General features: G+C 30.8%; 2 protein-coding genes across 2 annotated transcripts; both read right to left on the minus strand.

Annotated features, from left to right (window-relative positions):
* Window positions 1-3,206: 3,206 nt before the first annotated feature.
* On the minus strand, window positions 3,207-9,222 carry LOC145312776 (zinc metalloproteinase nas-4-like). Its single transcript, XM_080152021.1, has 10 exons — window positions 8,731-9,222; window positions 8,231-8,263; window positions 8,128-8,151; window positions 7,787-7,857; window positions 7,214-7,251; window positions 5,103-5,191; window positions 4,607-4,678; window positions 4,373-4,447; window positions 3,803-3,837; window positions 3,207-3,455 (listed from the first exon to the last, which is right to left on the minus strand). Exons 3-10 carry the CDS (start codon window positions 8,145-8,147, stop codon window positions 3,292-3,294), a joined length of 564 nt encoding a protein of 187 aa, XP_080008147.1. The 5' UTR covers window positions 8,148-8,151; window positions 8,231-8,263; window positions 8,731-9,222; the 3' UTR covers window positions 3,207-3,291.
* A 1,138-nt stretch (window positions 9,223-10,360) lies between these two features.
* On the minus strand, window positions 10,361-15,092 carry LOC145312493 (uncharacterized). Its single transcript, XM_080151752.1, has 6 exons — window positions 15,089-15,092; window positions 14,584-14,626; window positions 14,315-14,385; window positions 12,438-12,530; window positions 11,493-11,539; window positions 10,361-10,459 (listed from the first exon to the last, which is right to left on the minus strand). Exons 1-6 carry the CDS (start codon window positions 15,090-15,092, stop codon window positions 10,361-10,363), a joined length of 357 nt encoding a protein of 118 aa, XP_080007878.1.
* Between the last annotated feature and the right edge of the window lie 2,622 nt (window positions 15,093-17,714).

Consider the following 17,714-nt stretch of genomic DNA (forward strand, 5'->3'; position numbering starts at 1 on the left):
AATATTTAAAAATGTATTTTAACCCTTTTTTTAAATTCTATAATTCCTAATGAACATTGCAGCTGTCGCATTTGGCCGCTCTATTATAGCAAGACACCGCCAGCTACAATTTTCAACAGTTAGGAGCCACCTGTTTGAGGCATTAACGATACCTCATAAATCTTTGTTGTGGTTTAGTCATATTCTTAACAGGTTAAAGAATTGCTTAGCTTTCACAATTAAACATATCTAATTTCAATCAATATATTATTACTTAGACACTGCACTAGATCTAAAAGTTCTGTAATAAAGTGGTGCTTGCAGCTGGCTAAAATAACCATACCCACATCCCCTCCCCTCATACAGGGTGAACTGTCCAATAAATGCATATCCCTGTATATCTTATATCTATTTTAATATTATATTTCAAATATATAAAACTCCGTTGAAATATCTGACTCCCCTTAATCAATTTAATCTTGTGTTGACGGAAATTGAGTTTTGACACGATAGAAAATAAATTAGGCACAATGAGGTGAAGCAGGCTGAATCATGTGTGTATCAGAGTTTTATAGAGTCTCCAACTTTTATATTCCAGCATGGCTTCAAAACCGATTAATATCCGCTTAATTAGCACCGGTTCTCAGCCATACTGAAAAATCATGTACAGCATCATATTACAGACAATTTTTAACGAATATTAAATTAAAAATAATTAAATTTAAAAAGGTTTTGTTAGCCTGGGCCTCCGGTCCCTCGGGCCTGACAAAACTGGTTTGGATTTAATATCCGGCTAAAGCTGTTAAAGTATTGGGAGTTTGAGGACCCCCCCAAAATAGTTAAAAATCTTCCCTGGACACATGAGAAGAACACAGTAAAGGAGAACCATATCGGTTCAGCGGTCATCGAGATCCTTTGTAACAAATTCACACATAGACATCATGTTACTTTTGTACAAATGTTTCTTAACCAAACCTTAAATAACCTTTAATAAATACCTTAAATACCGTCTACTACTTCAATAACCCAACACTCTAAATAATCTGTATTGCATGGCCACAACCTTTTTTTTGTGACGGAACTTTTATATCTAATCACATTTACCCATCTCATCCTTTATAGTTCAGTTCTCGGCAGCCGCGCGTCAGCCACCTGTAAATCTCAGGAAAATCAACTTTTTAAAGTTTTAAAAATCAGCTTGCAGTCTAAACTTGACCAAAATATGGCAATCCCTTTTAAAAAAAAAGAAAATTAGAACTTACCCAAAATTTTATACTTTAACTATTTCTTTCTTAATTCAATTAGAAATTATGTTTTCACTTCTCGTAAACTTCAGGAAAACAGTCTAATTGGAGGTGGGGCGGGTGGTAATTTAAGTATCCCCCCCCCCTTTAGAATTTCGAGAGGATAAAACAGAATTTTTTGAAAATCTTACCTCTTCCTCCAAAGTGTTGAATTACTCCTTTCAAATTGGTCAAAAAGACAGACAAAATCAATATAAAGGTAATATAAGATAAATATTGTTAAGTTAAATGCGACAAAAGTATTAATCGCAGCTTTTCGCGGATATTAAAATGAAGCATTATAAGAATAAAATCACTTTGTTAGCCATGAGGGACTGAAGGCCCTGATATCAATGTTATGATTTATATTTTACTTTAATATTTGAATTTATGAAAACTGTCTATAATACGATACGATACATGATTTTTATTTTAGCTAAGTACTGGTTCCAATCCAGCGGATATTAATCGGTTTCGGAGCCATACTGGAAAATCCACCACCATTATCTATTTCCCTGATTTAATATCCTCCTTATGTCAAATATTTATCTTTCTTTTTCTATTAAGTCGATAAAGTTAAAATTAATTATTTTAGACTGCATTTTCAAAGCAAAGCTTTTCTATATTTATGATCGGCCCGTCCGTCAGTAACGATTAGCTCTTTTCGTTAGTTTTGACATGTTAGTATTGTCCTTTTGATTTAACAGTTTGGTACAATTTGGAAGCGTTTGATAATTTGATAACAACTTTTAAATTATATAACTATCCTATTAATCTGATTTTTGGAGTACTGATTCCAAGGACAACAAGTTACAATATTAAAAGATACTGTAACCTTTGCAAAAATATTGAACAATTTTATTTAGACCAACAAATTCATGTTCTGATTATTAAGCTCTAACACTTAACTTAATAGTTTGTTTGTCCTTTCTTCTGATTTTAAAGTTTTGGATGTTTGATGTGGTCATCCTTTTTACTAATTCAAGACATGTGTTGCTAATAAGACATGAAGAAAAAAGACCTTTTAGAAGTTTATGTGATTTTATCATAATTTAAAATTTGAAAAATACCTTGGAAGATATAACAATCAATCGTAGCATTCATATTGGTCGAAAAGTTTAGTATTGAAAATGATCATAAAAAGTCATGTCTTTTTAACCCGGGCCTTCAGCCTCTTGGGCCTAACAAAACTATTTTTAATACAATAATAATTTGTTTGCGATAATACTCAACTTTTGCTTTCCTAACTTGCCTATTATATGGAACTATCATATGCTAAATTTACATCTTGTTAATTTAAAACACTACGCCAATCAGTATGGTATAGGGCATAATTTAGGGCGTCAAAGTTTTCATCATTTACTTCTCTTTTTTCATAAAAATCGGGTAATTTTTGTTTTTTTATTTTATCTATACGAAATGAGTTTATAATAGGCAAGTGATCTGATATTTTAGAGTTTAATACAAAGGATGACATTAGATTTTGAATAAAATTCCCTACCCCAAATAGATCTAGAAGTGTTGCAGATGATTTTGTAATTCTAGTTGCTCTGGTAATGGTGTTGATGATACCATTAAATGAGAGGGCTTCAATTATTCTCATAGAGTTGCTATTTAGGTAATTGAGTTTGAATAAGTCAAAGTTAAAATCACCCATAATAAAATATGGTAGGTTAAGAGCAGAAATTTTTTCAATTAAGTCAAGAAAAAGTCTGAAAAACTCTTCGATTTCCTCGTTACTTTGATTGGGAGGGCGATAACAGTATTATATACAAAATTTTAGACCATTGTAAGTTAGTTTTAAGCATATCGATTCAAGAATGTTTTCCTTAAGAATGTTTTCCTTAAGAGAGTATCTTCAACAAACAAATTTAACAGTCTATATATCTTAAATAGCATCTGAGCTGAGGAAATCAAATTTCCCTCAAGGCGTTAAGAATTGTAAAGGTTTACAGCTTTTATTATTTTGTAATATTTTTGCATATTAAATCATTATATAAAAATTCACGAAACCTTACAATAAAAAACCTCAATAACAATAGAAGCATATAATACACATAATAAATAGTATAATAAAATTATATGATGCATGTTTAGAAGACGAGTTCAATCCTTGACAACCATACATCTTTCTTATTTTTGTTTTGTCTTGGTTTGATAGTCGGTATCTTTGTCCCATTGACATGCCTTTTCCTAAAGTAAACCAGAACGGTGATAGCAGAAAAAAGCAGGGTCTCGCGGAATATGCAAAACGTGAGATGTGAAGCAATTTTCAGATATCAATTTTCACATTTTACAAGGCAGATTTAGGAGCCTTCTTTGAATTTTATTTGGAGGTTGGACAAAAGTAAAAAACGCAAAAAATGAGATCTCAAAATTGCGTCACTACTCTTGTAATGCCACGAGATCCTACATTTTCTCTACTACCATCAAACAAGAATAACTATTTCCATCCCATGGCAAAAGAACATCTTAAGAAAGTAGAGCAATAAACTAGTAAATGTTCATTTTAGTTACTCTGGTTCAACAAATGATTTTACCTCTTTCCTTTGGTACAATAGTAGGCTTTCCATTTCTAAAATATTTAATGTTTCTTAAATAATGACAATTCTGGCAGGTGAAATGGACAAAATCTTAGTTAAAAACTAAAAATCACACCTTGATTGATAAGGGCGCGCCGAAATAAATTCGACATATTTTAGTATATGCTACTTTTTGGTTATCTGTTTATAGCTCCATTGTTTTAAGTTTTATACAAAATATGAATAAGTGTGTCTATAAGTCTGATTGTGTCGAAAGTTCGAGCTAATCACTGGACCAATATGGTCCTACACCTACTTTAATGATTTTTAAAATAATTCTTTTGGGCTATAGAGTAATTTCCCAATGACAAATAGCACGTAGAAAAAATACCTCCCCCCATTTTATCACTTTTTGGGAGACATCCACCCGGCCCCCTAGAAGCCTAGAAAGCCAAGAAAAAATTAAGGTCGCTGCATCGCTGGTGAGGCAAAATTGTTTTTGTGAAAAATCCTCCAAAATCACATTAAAAAATCTACAGCGACCCTAATTTTTTATAAGAATCCACCTCAGGTATTTAAAAAATATACCTGGAGAAAGCTGTATTGCTGTAGTGCATAACACTCTCATAATCATATGTTTCATTCAGTGTGTCTCCTCTATAACTTAATCAAACATTTAATTATTGAGAATATAGCAACAATATCTTTGTACAATAAAAAAGAGTATGGCTGAAGTATATGATTTTCTAAATTTTCTGGAGGTTCTTGCCCTACATGGTTAGCATATCATTTTGCTCGGAGGTACTCTACAAAACAAGTTACCGTGCAAATTGATCCTCCATTCCTAGTTGTATGTTATGCCAAAGGATTTGCACATACTTGTCCCTGTCTTCCCTGAAATGTAAATTGTCTTTATGGCTTCAGGGAGGGAGGGGACATTGGGATGTTTATTGTATATTAATAAAGTTTTTTATTTGTTGGCTTAACATTGAATTTTGATTAGTTTGTCCATAAAGTTGGGTGTCCAAACGTTTCATCAATTAATTGTAATCTACAAACGGGGTAATTTTGTGTATCATAATTGGGAATGTACATCAATTAATCAGCCTTTGGCTTATCCCTTATCCTAGATCACTTCTATGACTCGCTTTGTCCGTCAATTTTTAACTTATTTTCTGATTAGATAGACTTCTGAAATTCCTAAGACCAAACTCGAGTCTTCATTAGTCAATAAAATTATGATTTACTCAGCTACTGTATGACTTAAATTTCAAGTGAAGTTTTTCCAAGAAAAAGTCAATGTTTGAAATAAATGTACCTTGATTGTTCATGCCAGAGGCCAAGAGTGTGCAGAAATTCATGTTCAACTATCCCTTTGAATAAACATCCCTGGCCAAGAGATACAACCTAGTATACAATAGACAAAAAATATAAATATTCTTTGAATAAACATCCCTGGCCTAGAGATAAAACCTAGTATACAATAGACAAATAAATATAAATATTCTTTGAATAAACATCCCTGGCCTAGAGATACAACCTATTATACAATAGACAATAAATATAAATATTCTTTGAATAAACATCCCTGGCCTAGAGATACAACCTATTATACAATAGACAAGTAAATATAAATATTCTTTGAATAAACATCCCTGGCCTAGAGATACAACCTAGTATACAATAGACAAATAAATATAAATATTCTTTGAATAAACATCCCTGGCCTAGAGATACAACCTATTATACAATAGACAATAAATATAAATATTCTTTGAATAAACATCCCTGGCCTAGAGATACAACCTAGTATACAATAGACAAATAAATATAAATATTCTTTGAATAAACATCCCTGGCCTAGAGATATAACCTATACAATAGACAAATAAATATAAATATTCTTTGAATAAACATCCCTGGCCTAGAGATACAACCTATTATACAATAGACAATAAATATAAATATTCTTTGAATAAACATCCCTGGCCAAGAGATACAACCTAGTATACAATAGACAAATAAATATAAATATTCTTTGAATAAACATCCCTGGCCTAGAGATACAACCTATTATACAATAGACAATAAATATAAATATTCTTTGAATAAACATCCCTGGCCTAGAGATACAACCTAGTATACAATAGACAAATAAATATAAATATTCTTTGAATAAACATCCCTGGCCTAGAGATACAACCTATACAATAGACAAATAAATATAAATATTCTTTGAATAAACATCCCTGGCCTAGAGATAAAACCTAGTATACAATAGACAAATAAATATAAATATTCTTTGAATAAATATTCCTGGCCTAGAAATACAACCTATACATTAGACAAATAAATATAAATATTCTTTGAATAAACATCCCTGGCCTAGAGATATAACCTATACAATAGACAAATAAATATAAATATTCTTTGAATAAACATCCCTGGCCTAGAGATACAACCTAGTATACAATAGACAATAAATATAAATATTCTTTGAATAAACATCCCTGGCCTAGAGATACAACCTAGTATACAATAGACAATAAATATAAATATTCTTTGAATAAACATCCCTGGCCTAGAGATACAACCTATTATACAATAGACAATAAATATAAATATTCTTTGAATAAACATCCCTGGCCAAGAGATACAACCTAGTATACAATAGACAAATAAATATAAATATTCTTTGAATAAACATCCCTGGCCTAGAGATACAACCTATTATACAATAGACAATAAATATAAATATTCTTTGAATAAACATCCCTGGCCTAGAGATACAACCTAGTATACAATAGACAAATAAATATAAATATTCTTTGAATAAACATCCCTGGCCTAGAGATACAACCTATACAATAGACAAATAAATATAAATATTCTTTGAATAAACATCCCTGGCCTAGAGATAAAACCTAGTATACAATAAACAAATAAATATAAATATTCTTTGAATAAATATTCCTGGCCTAGAAATACAACCTATACATTAGACAAATAAATATAAATATTCTTTGAATAAACATCCCTGGCCTAGAGATATAACCTATACAATAGACAAATAAATATAAATATTCTTTGAATAAACATCCCTGGCCTAGAGATACAACATATACAATAGACAAATAAATATAAATATTCTTTGAATAAACATCCCTGGCCTAGAGATACAACCTATACAATAGACAAATAAATATAATAATTCTTTGAATAAACATCCCTGGCCTAGAGATATAACCTATACAATAGACAAGTAAATATAAATATTCTTTGAATAAACATCCCTGGCCTAGAGATATAACCTATACAATAGACAAATAAATATAAATATTCTTTGAATAAACATCCCTTGCCAAGAAATTGTCTAAACAAAATACAAAAAAGTCTTAAATATTTTAGTCAAATAAGCTAATGTTATACCTGGACACCTCCTTGTTCGCCAACCAAACTGTAACAACCTAAATACAAATACATGTATCAAAGAAATCGATCTTTTATTACTTGGATGTTGCACCAAACTTTCATGTACTCTGATGATGATGAAGTAATACTCGCAGCTGGCTAAAATAACTATGCTCCACATATACCCCCACTCAGCCCCTTTATCCCCTCTCTTTCCCTAATATTGGATAAATGAACTGACCTATAAATGGGGTCCATATTAGAAACCTAAATTGACGACAAATTATCTCCTATCAATATATCCATGTATTCAATATCCATTGGTGTAAGCCTTATTCATAGTTTTGTTCAAGTTTTTTTTTGACGTTCTAATTATGTTCTATTATGATATAGTGTAGCTTCTCATAGGTCTTGGAAAATTTATAGCTGTTTTGGGCTGGTAGGATATCATAATCACCCCATTTTTTTAATTTTTTTAAAAATTGAAATAAAAAAGGGGGGGGGGGTCGAAAATACAACTCCTCGCCACTCTAAGTGACCTCAGGGGTCACTGCTAGTCATTGTTAAAGTAAAAGTAAAAATATACTTTACCTGTGTCTGGGATGATATGAATGTAGCTTTGAAATTTCTCAGATGAATATGGGACAAATTGTACACACGTACTACATAATTAAAAATACAAGAAAGATAATCAGAACCTTATCATACAAAAAGTTGTTGCCAACAAAGTTAGAAATTAGCATGTTTTAAATAGACGTATGGACTTTCTGGTAACGATTATAATGGTTGAAATCGATATTACAATAATATCACGTATAAATTATAGAAATGCTTTTAAAAATTTAAATATGAAAAAAATATGATTCTCATTTAAGAAATTAGTTAATTTACTTTATAATCTGCATTAATGAAATATAAAAGGATTTTTATACCTTGCTTCAATATCTCTCATAGCACTAAAAGTAAATGAGTAAAATAAATCAATCTTAAAGAATATATTTTTATTTTTATCTAAACTAAGAAATTTTTCATTACCTTCCAATAATGTGTCTTTCTGTCCAAGAAAATCTAAAAAAAATTGAAATCAATGAAAATCATATTTCACATAGAAGATTCTTCTTACTTGGAAATAAAATCACGCAACCTACGCTGTTAAATAACATGAAAATGATATATACTAAGCTTATGCCAACAACGAAGTTCATTTTAAAAAAATCACGAAATCTATACGTAATTTTAGCTGTCGTTGGGGGTCAACACATCGTAGAATTGACGACTTCTAATAAATCTGGCCTCTAAATATTATTTTAGATTTATTTCGCTTGTTGGTTAAAACTTATTTCTGATATATACTGAATGGAGCACTTATACCTGGGCTCGGCAACTTTGAAATTAAAAAGGATGTTTCTAAACAAAAAATCCATCTTTTCCTTTTTTTGTTTTTTACACGAGTGGGTCTAAATTTTAGGCTCATGTGTGGCTGCTGAGCCAGGAATATAACATTTTTTAAACTTTTAAATGGCCATTAACTATACCTTGAAGAGATAACATATGGAACAGTCCCATTCTCCCAAAGTTTATCTGTGTTATAATTTCCATCATATATGCTTAATAATTAGTACCAAAGCTACTATATATCTCACTTGGTCCGGATGTTCTTCTGTCCGTAAAACTATATTTAAAGCAATGGATTTATTTTTTTCTGATTCTGGATAAAATATATTTCTAGAGAAGTATAAATATAAAAAAAATAAGGAAATAAGTGGAAAATTTTTTGTGATTTTTTCCCACAAATCTATTCTTGTTCTTACCAACGTTCTTTACATTTTGACTTTATTCTCTACCACCATGATTTTTTGCGCTGCGCTATTTATGGATGTTGTCATCCTTGTTTTTACTATGTTTTCCATGAGGGGCCAAGTACTTATATTGACATTGTATAGTGAATAATATTATTATTGAGCAATTAATAATAATTTATTCTTATTATTACATATTAATGTTATTATTTATTATTACCCTACTTTGTAATTAAATACTTTTCATAATATTTTTTTTATAAAATAAAAAAGCTGAATATGTGTAAATATTCACGTACTATTTTTATATTATTATATTTTAAATTCTATAAAAATTTGAACGCAGTTAAAAATAAAAAAATAAATATTTTTTGGTAAATAATCACGTAAGGGTTTTTAAAATAAAATAAATTTACTTCCTAGCAGCATAAATGTACAGAATTGTAACTATTCCAAATGATTCGTAATATCAAATCCCCAAAAATCTAAGAACTTTAAATTCTGCTAGCTACCAAATGGCAAACCAGATAGATGTGAATGCATTATTGTGACTATTTCAGATTAATTATAGGCCTCTCTTTGTCGGTTAAGATTTTGTGCAAGATGTTTTATATCAGATTTCTAACTCTATAATTTTTAAATGCTGGTTTTAACGTTTTTGACAACTTTATTATTATTATTTGACAACTTCTGATTATAGAGCTTTGCTTTAATGGCTGTTGTCATCCTTGGTTTTATATCACGAGACATTGATTTAAAACGACAATCTCTATAGAAAAGATGTAAAATTGCATAAAAACTGTGAGAAATGTGCAAATAGTAATGTACACAAATACAATTATATAATCATAAATACATACAAGTATTACATATTATATAATAGGGAAGTCAGGCTGAAACGCATAATTGAATTGAATCTAATGTTTTGAAACGGCTGGAAAATGACATTTATGATTTAGATTTTAAAACGTGATAAAAATTAATTTTGGAAGCATATTTGTTTATTCAATGTGTATATTCAATTAAGGGACACTTTTTATTTATTTATCATTTGTCTTGAAGTCCTAAAGTTGAAGTCGCAATGTACTATCCAACCTTATTTGGTTTCAATATTCCTAGCTATCCTTATTTAAAAGTAACAGGATGTCAGTCTGTTTGTACTAAAGGATCTCGCTAACCACTCTTTAGCTTCTTTTAGGTTCTAGAAAGGTTTATAACTATTTTGTGGAAGGGTATCACCACCAGCCTACCGAAAAAAATCGCCCCAAAAAAAACCTTTAAAAACTTTTAAAACTGTTTCTTAAAATTAGGGGGTTGGGGGTACACTTTCCCATCCCCCGTTTCTAGTGCCTCTAGTTATGAAATTTTATTTCCTTAATTTCAATATAATTAATATGTGATGAATTCCTAAAAGCGCATTTCTTCCTTGGTCTGTGAGCTCCAATTTTACTCCGGCTATGTCACCCTAGAATAGTTATGTATTGCATGGTATTATAGATAGCTTTCCGCGGAAAGGAAAATTATCTCCAATTTTATTAATATTTTCTTTTTTTTGATCACTGAAAATCTGCACTACAATTTACTTTGCCTTATTTTCATTCATCCATGATTTTTTGTGCTTCGCTCCTAATTGAGGTTGTCATCCTTGAATTTATCTTTTACAAATTATAATTAAGATCATGAATTTAATCCAGAACAGGCTAACAGACAATCAAAGTTATTAACCCTTAACGGTCGGGGGGGGGGGGGGGCGTTGAACGCCCCCCCATCCGGTTTTTTCTATCTCATTTTCTGTGTGTGAAAGATAAAGAGCCCAAACTGCTTGACTTTTTAAGTATGGGTATGACACATAACTGAGAGTTGGAATTTTTTGAATATCTCCATCCTGGCGGGCACAGGATGCTCGCAAACCTGGCAGGGTCATCCAGGTAAAGAACAAAAATATTTTTTTTTGACCTAAACAAAGCATTTTATCTTACCAAAATACTAAAATATCCTCTAGTAGTACATCCTCATATTAAATACAGGTGTTCAAGTCAATTTCATGTTCCAGGTATGATCCTCCAGGTCCTGATCCTCCAGGTCTCCAGAAGTCTTTAAAATGCTCCTGTGGCCGCAATTTTTGACTTAGAGACTTCAAATTTTAAACTTAAGCTTTTCTGACATGTCTACATAATGTATTAAAATTTCATAAAGATCCGCCGCCGTTTTCATGCCGACCGCCGACTGCGGCAGCTGGAAGCTGCCAAGTACAGCTGCGGCCGCTGAAACTTGTGTTTTGATATTTCAAATATAAAATTTACATAAAAATAAACATTTTCTGAAAAAAATTTCTTCTAGCTTCAAAAAAAAAAAATTACAGCCGTTTGAAATTTTTAAGTAAAAAAGGACCTAAAAACAAAGGTTGACCCCGACTGATTAAGGTGCGGCAAGGGGCCCGACTGTTAAGGGTTAAGTTTTATTATTTTAAAGCGATTTAAACATAAATTCAGTCATACCTCTAGTAAAGGTTTCACATCTTCTGATAAGCTATCCTTGGTTTTCCCTAGATAATAAAAAAAAATTTTTTACTAGTGAAGCTACTCTATAATTTACTTTGTCTATCTGTCCGTCTGTCAGTGCGTAAGTAACGTTGTGGAGTAAATATGATTTTCAAATTATAGAAATTGGTCCATCGAACTATCGGCCAAGCTTTAAAAGACATAAATACTTTTTTTTTTAGGTTTGTGATTTTCTATGATATATTAAATATTTTCATCTCCTTTTTTGTGACAGCTGAACATCTGAGCTGGATCTTTAAATCGTTTTGATGGTGCGCTGAATCGGGGCGATTCAGAGGTGAACCGGAGGTGCACTGATGGTACGCCACAGCTACTGCTAATTTATTTGGATCTTTAAAAAGATTTTCGGCGATGATGTTAGATCGCTGGCGACACTCAATAACATATCCATACGTGCTGGTACAATTTTATAACTTAAGCCGGGCCAGTATGGTGTTTTATATAAAACAATATATAATTTATTTTAAAAATAACTATAAAAATGTTTTCACTATAGTTTTGCAATAATATATTAAACTAATTTTTTTAAAAAAATTATTTATTAAATATGATTTACCCCGATTTGGCGCGGCAATGCCACTAGTTGAGTACCATTGGCGCGCTGGTACCGCGCCACTGGCCGCCCTAAATCGCCCATGCCAATTCAATTTAAAGATTGGTATTAATAATCTGATGGTGCGCTGAAATGAATCGCCCTGGTTCAGCGCACCTCTAAACGATTTAAAGATCCAGCTCTGCTCTATAACTCACATTGTCTGTTTGTCATCTTTGGTTTACTCTATCTCTGAGTGTACCATAGTAATTGATAACATAATACAACGAAATATTTTAAATATGTCATAGACTTTGTCAAAAATTAACATAATAAGTTAGATAATTTACATGTATCGGATGTGGACTGAGTAAAGAAATATTGATAAATCTCCCATAGCAGTCCAGGCCAATTTTCTTTCTCATTTTCTGTTAAAGGTGGACCTAGATAGGTAGACAGATATATAGATAGGTAGAAAGCTAGATCATAGACGTCCAAGGGGGGGGGGTAATGGGGCGATTAACCCCCCCCCCCCCCCCAACGATTTTGGGGGTGCCGTAGGCCCCCCCCAAAACTTTTTTCATTTTACCCCCCCCATTTAAAATTTACCCCTACCCGGGGGGTGCCGTAGGCACCCCCTCCCCCCAAATAAAAAATCTCTAATAAAAAAATTTTTGCACGCTTCGCGCGCATATTTAATACTATATATTTAATAAAATTTTAATTACCCCCCCAAAAAATTTTATCCCGGGGGGAAATTTTGGGGTGGGGAAACTAAATTTACCCCTGCCAACAGATTTTAGGAGGGGTAATTACCCCCCCCCAAGCAAATTTTACCTCCGGGGTAAAAATTTTGGGGGGGGGTAAAAAAATTTGCGGCGCGCTTCGCGCGCCATTTTACCCCCCCCAAAAACGAATTACCCCCACTTAAAATTTTTTTACCCCCCCCCAAAATAAAAAGCTTGGACGCCCCTGAGCTAGATAGATAGATTAATAAAGAGAATTTAAAGTTATAAGATACATACAAAGAAGGTGTATCAACTTTTTTTTTTATAGCTAGCCGGTTCTTTTAGTAAGTAGTAGATGTAAAATTTTTCATAGAATTCAGATATGCAATCGGTTTTTTTGTAGACCTCTTATTTTTTAAGTAATTTAAGTTTTTTAAAAAAATAATTAAGTCGGTTTTAAGGTACTAAAACGCAACAAAATAAAAGAAGAAAATGGCCAGTAAGAACAAAAATAGTAAGATCTTTAATTTGACACCTTACTTTTAAAATTCTGTTGAGTAATTATTGAAAAAATCTATTTTTTTAACCTCGGTTTAATAAAAACTTTAGACCTAAATATTTTCTCAAACTGACATAAAAAACATGGGTTCATATATACCTTTAGAATCAGAAAAATATTACGAATCCATTGTAAGCAAAATTGAAAAAAAGTAAAAAAATAAAAAAATAAAAAAATGGCCAATTGTATTTTTTTGTTCTGGCAACACTATCGTCTTCCCTTTTTTACCCTCTCTTTACCCCCTCTATACCCCCTTCCCATTTTTATACTCAATTGAAGAGTTAAGACGTTGCCTGTACAATATAATATGATATTTTCATATAATTCCTTTTATTGTAGTTTATATACTATATTGTAAACTTTTTTTTTCAATTTTGCTTACAATGGATTTGTAATATTTTTCTGATTCTAAAGGTATATATGAACCCATATTTTTTTACTTGTGAAATGATAAAATTGAGTTCAAAGTTTTTATTCTCGTGGGTTTAAAAAAATCGATTTTTTCAATAATTACCTGACAGAATTGAAAAAGTAAGGTGTCAAATTAAAGATCTTACTATTTTTGTTCATAATGGCCATTTCTTTCTTTTTTTTGTTGCATTTTAGTACCTTAAAATCGACTTAATTTTTTTTTTTAAACTTAAATTACTTAAAAAATAAGAGGTCTACAAAAAAACCGATTGCATATCTGAATTCTATGAAAAATTTTACATCTACTACTTACTAAAAGGACCGGCTAGCTATAAAAAAAAAAGTTGATACAACTTCTTTTACAAAATTGCGCAAATACTGTTTCAGTAGAAACTTCAATTTTTAGTACTTAATCATAGAAATGTTTCCCTTAAAATATTGTACCTTGTTTAACTAGGAATCAGATAAAAGGGATATTTATAGTACCAATACAAAAAATGTTCATAAATAAAGAGATAAATGATTTTACCTATTTGATCATTTTTGGTGATATTAATCATCCAATCTGTATCTGCTGTTACTACTCGTAATAATTCATCTCTTTACATAAAAGAATAGTTTATATCGTATCGTACTATCGACAGCTTTCCCCGCATAGTAAATTGAAAAAATTCAAAATTAATTCCAAAATTTTAATCTATTTTTAAGTACATAATAACTTTATTGATTAATAATTTTACTAATATATACTCTTTCACATTTATAAAAAAAAATATTTTACTTTAAAATGTAATTAACCTTGGTAGTTCTGGTATAATTGGAAAGTCCTTTTCTTCATTATCTAAACAAAAATATGATTATTAGTTGATTCTTTGCTTCTTGGTTTTTAAAACTAAAATCAAAACTTTTTAACCCCCATCACCTTGGGAACCCATAATGGCCTCAAGGTGCGTAACCGCTAGTGTTTTAGAAAGTTGCTAATAATTAAATGTTTATCAAAGGTTATCTTATCCACCCTCTGCGTCCCTGGAGCTGTAAGCATGTCTCTAACAAAGGTTATATTGTCCATCCCTACATCCCTGGAGCTGTAAGCATGTCTCTAACAAAGGTTATATTGTCCATCTCTACGTCCCTGGAACTGTAAGCATGTCTCTAACAAAGGTTATATTGTCCATCCCTACGTCCCTGGCACTGTACGCATGTCTCTTACAAAGGTTATATTGCCTATCCCTACGTCCCTGGAACTGTACGCATGTCTCTAACAAAGGTTATATTGTCCATCCATACATCCCTGGTACTGTACGCATGTCTCTAACAAAGTTTGCATCTAAAAATAGTTGGAAGAAAACTTTTTTAATATTCTAGCTGCTGCTCTGTCCCTTCCAGGATTTAAGGGACAGGTAAATTTTGAAAAAATAATAACATAATGTTACTAAGAAATAAAAAGGGAAACATTGACGAATAGATATAATATATCTAGATTGTCCTTCTGACCCTAAACTTTAAAAGCAAATTCTAGCAGACAAACACTTTTATTTATGTCTGTTAAATACAATTTAATTCTTTCTTAAAATACAAGCGACAAAATTTTTAGAGGACATAATTTGCCAAAAGCTAGCTATATCCTAAGATATTCAACCATTCGACCGCCCTTTCTCACTAAAATCTTTAAAATATTAACACTTTTTAATGGTTGTATGACCACTGCTTTCCTATTGGCTGATTTAGAGATTGTGTCTTTAGGTTATATCAATTCATTGAAATCAATAGAAGTTAAGCAGGTACTTAAAATAGTATCAAATTAGATATATATCATTCTAGATAAGAAGGAATTTTTAGCAGACGAGACTTTTTGTTTATTTTAGGTTCTATATGGTTCAATTAAATCAATATCACACAAAGAAAAATGGAATTTAGACGATTGAATTTTCCTTGGCAAGGCTTTCTCCTAAGAAATTCAATTATTTATAGCCAATTATATTGGTCAAAATTAAAAATTCATCATTTGTTCTATAATTAGAAGTATAAAAATATGAAGAAGTAAGGTATATGAATTTTGAACAATTCATTCTTTGGGTAATTTTTAAAATAAGAATTGAGAAATTTTGATAATAAAACTAGAATTTTGCAAACTTTGCTACTTTTGTCACTATCAATGTAAAATTATTTTTCACTTCATTTGTGAGCCTATATCTTACATGGAATATAAAATATATCCTCGTGTACGGTACTAACCATATAAATATATACATTTATTTATATACTTGAAATTTAAAAAAAACTCAAGGAACAGTATAAATATAATCAGATCCAGAGAGTTTGTGAACTATAATTCTTCTCCCCCCCCCCCCCAAAAAAAAAAACTTTTAAAGCCTGATATGACACTGGGTATTGAATATATGACTAAGTAACATTATCTATAGCTTCTATTAATAATCATAATAAACGAGTAATTTTGTTTATCATTATTAGGGTCTTAAACCCCTCACCCCCCCCCCCCCGAGACATTTTCTTTGATAAAAATATTTTACCTTGTAAGATTTTAGAATTTATTCTGGTTGATCCACAATTCACAGTCAGAGAGAAAATGCTAAAATAAATATTCCAGTGTGGCTTCCGACCAAACTGATTTATATCCGCTGGATTAGAGCCAGTTTTAAGGCATACTAAAAAAGCATGTATCGTATCAAACTATAGCCAGTTTTCTACGAATATTAAAATCATAATATCAATATCAGAGTTGTTACTAATGGGTAACAAAACTGATTTTAATATTATAACTTTTTATTTTAATATCCGACGAAACCTGTCTATAATACGATGCAATAAGTAACTATTTCTATTAAAGATAGAATTATCATTTTTTTGTATTTCCTTATCACTTAGTATTCATCAAAGTAAGCAATAACGTTTATTAAATAAGGATAGGGGCTTTAAAAGCGGCCACATGGCGTCAGAAAAGATTTAGAGGAGAAGTAAAGAACAAAAATAGTTCAATATTTATTAGCTGTTTAAAGTTTTAAATATTTGTTTATAATTATATTAGATAACAAAGCAGAAAAAGCTTTGGCATATTTTATGATGGCAAATATTTTACAATAAAAAGGAACCCATAAAAAAGTTTAGCCTACTAGCTTGAATAGAAGTTAAATAGAATCATTTAGGGTTAAGATAAAGAGATTAAAAAATCTACATATACATATTTTAATAATTTTTTAGCTTTATACCTAAAAATAATGTAAAATATGAAATAAGACATTTTTATTTGAAAATGTGTTACACCGAGAAGAAATTAAATTGAACTAATTATCTGGTTTTATCTTTTTGTTGTTTTTGAGGTTTTAATGTTTAATGACACATTCTTAATTAATCAAAAGTATTTTTTGTTTGTCATTCAAAGCAAGGATCATCATGCTTGAAAATTATTTATGATATCCATATTTGGGTCAGGTTTAGATTTCCAACTTATTTTTAAGATTGCAATAGGTTTATTTCCCTGAGGCTTACAGGCGGCTGCCGAGCACTAATTCTAAGTACACCAGAGATAACAAGGATGAGATATTTATGTTACTTTTAACAATATTTAAAAGCACAGCTAAACTTTAAACATATAATAGACATAAAATTACATCATATTTATGGATATTAATGTAAAATAGTAAACATAAATGTTTTTGGTAGGAAGATAACTTTTTCTTGGGGCGATTTTTTGGGGCGATAAGGAGAACTTATCGCTTCAGCAATTAGCGAGATCCTTCGTTACACGCAGACAAAATTCTACGGATCTAAAGAGATAAAACAATGGCCGATAATCCTTAATGGTTATACAAAAAGTTAATCCTTCTGAAAATACAATTAGTTGTTGAAACGTTTGGACACTCAATTTTATGAATTACCTAATTAAAATTCAACACAAGTCCTCAAATTTG

This window comes from Acartia tonsa, chromosome 2 (genome assembly GCF_053477335.1).
Source record: "Acartia tonsa isolate MP-2025a chromosome 2, ASM5347733v1, whole genome shotgun sequence".
In the NCBI taxonomy this organism is placed as follows: domain Eukaryota; kingdom Metazoa; phylum Arthropoda; class Copepoda; order Calanoida; family Acartiidae; genus Acartia; species Acartia tonsa.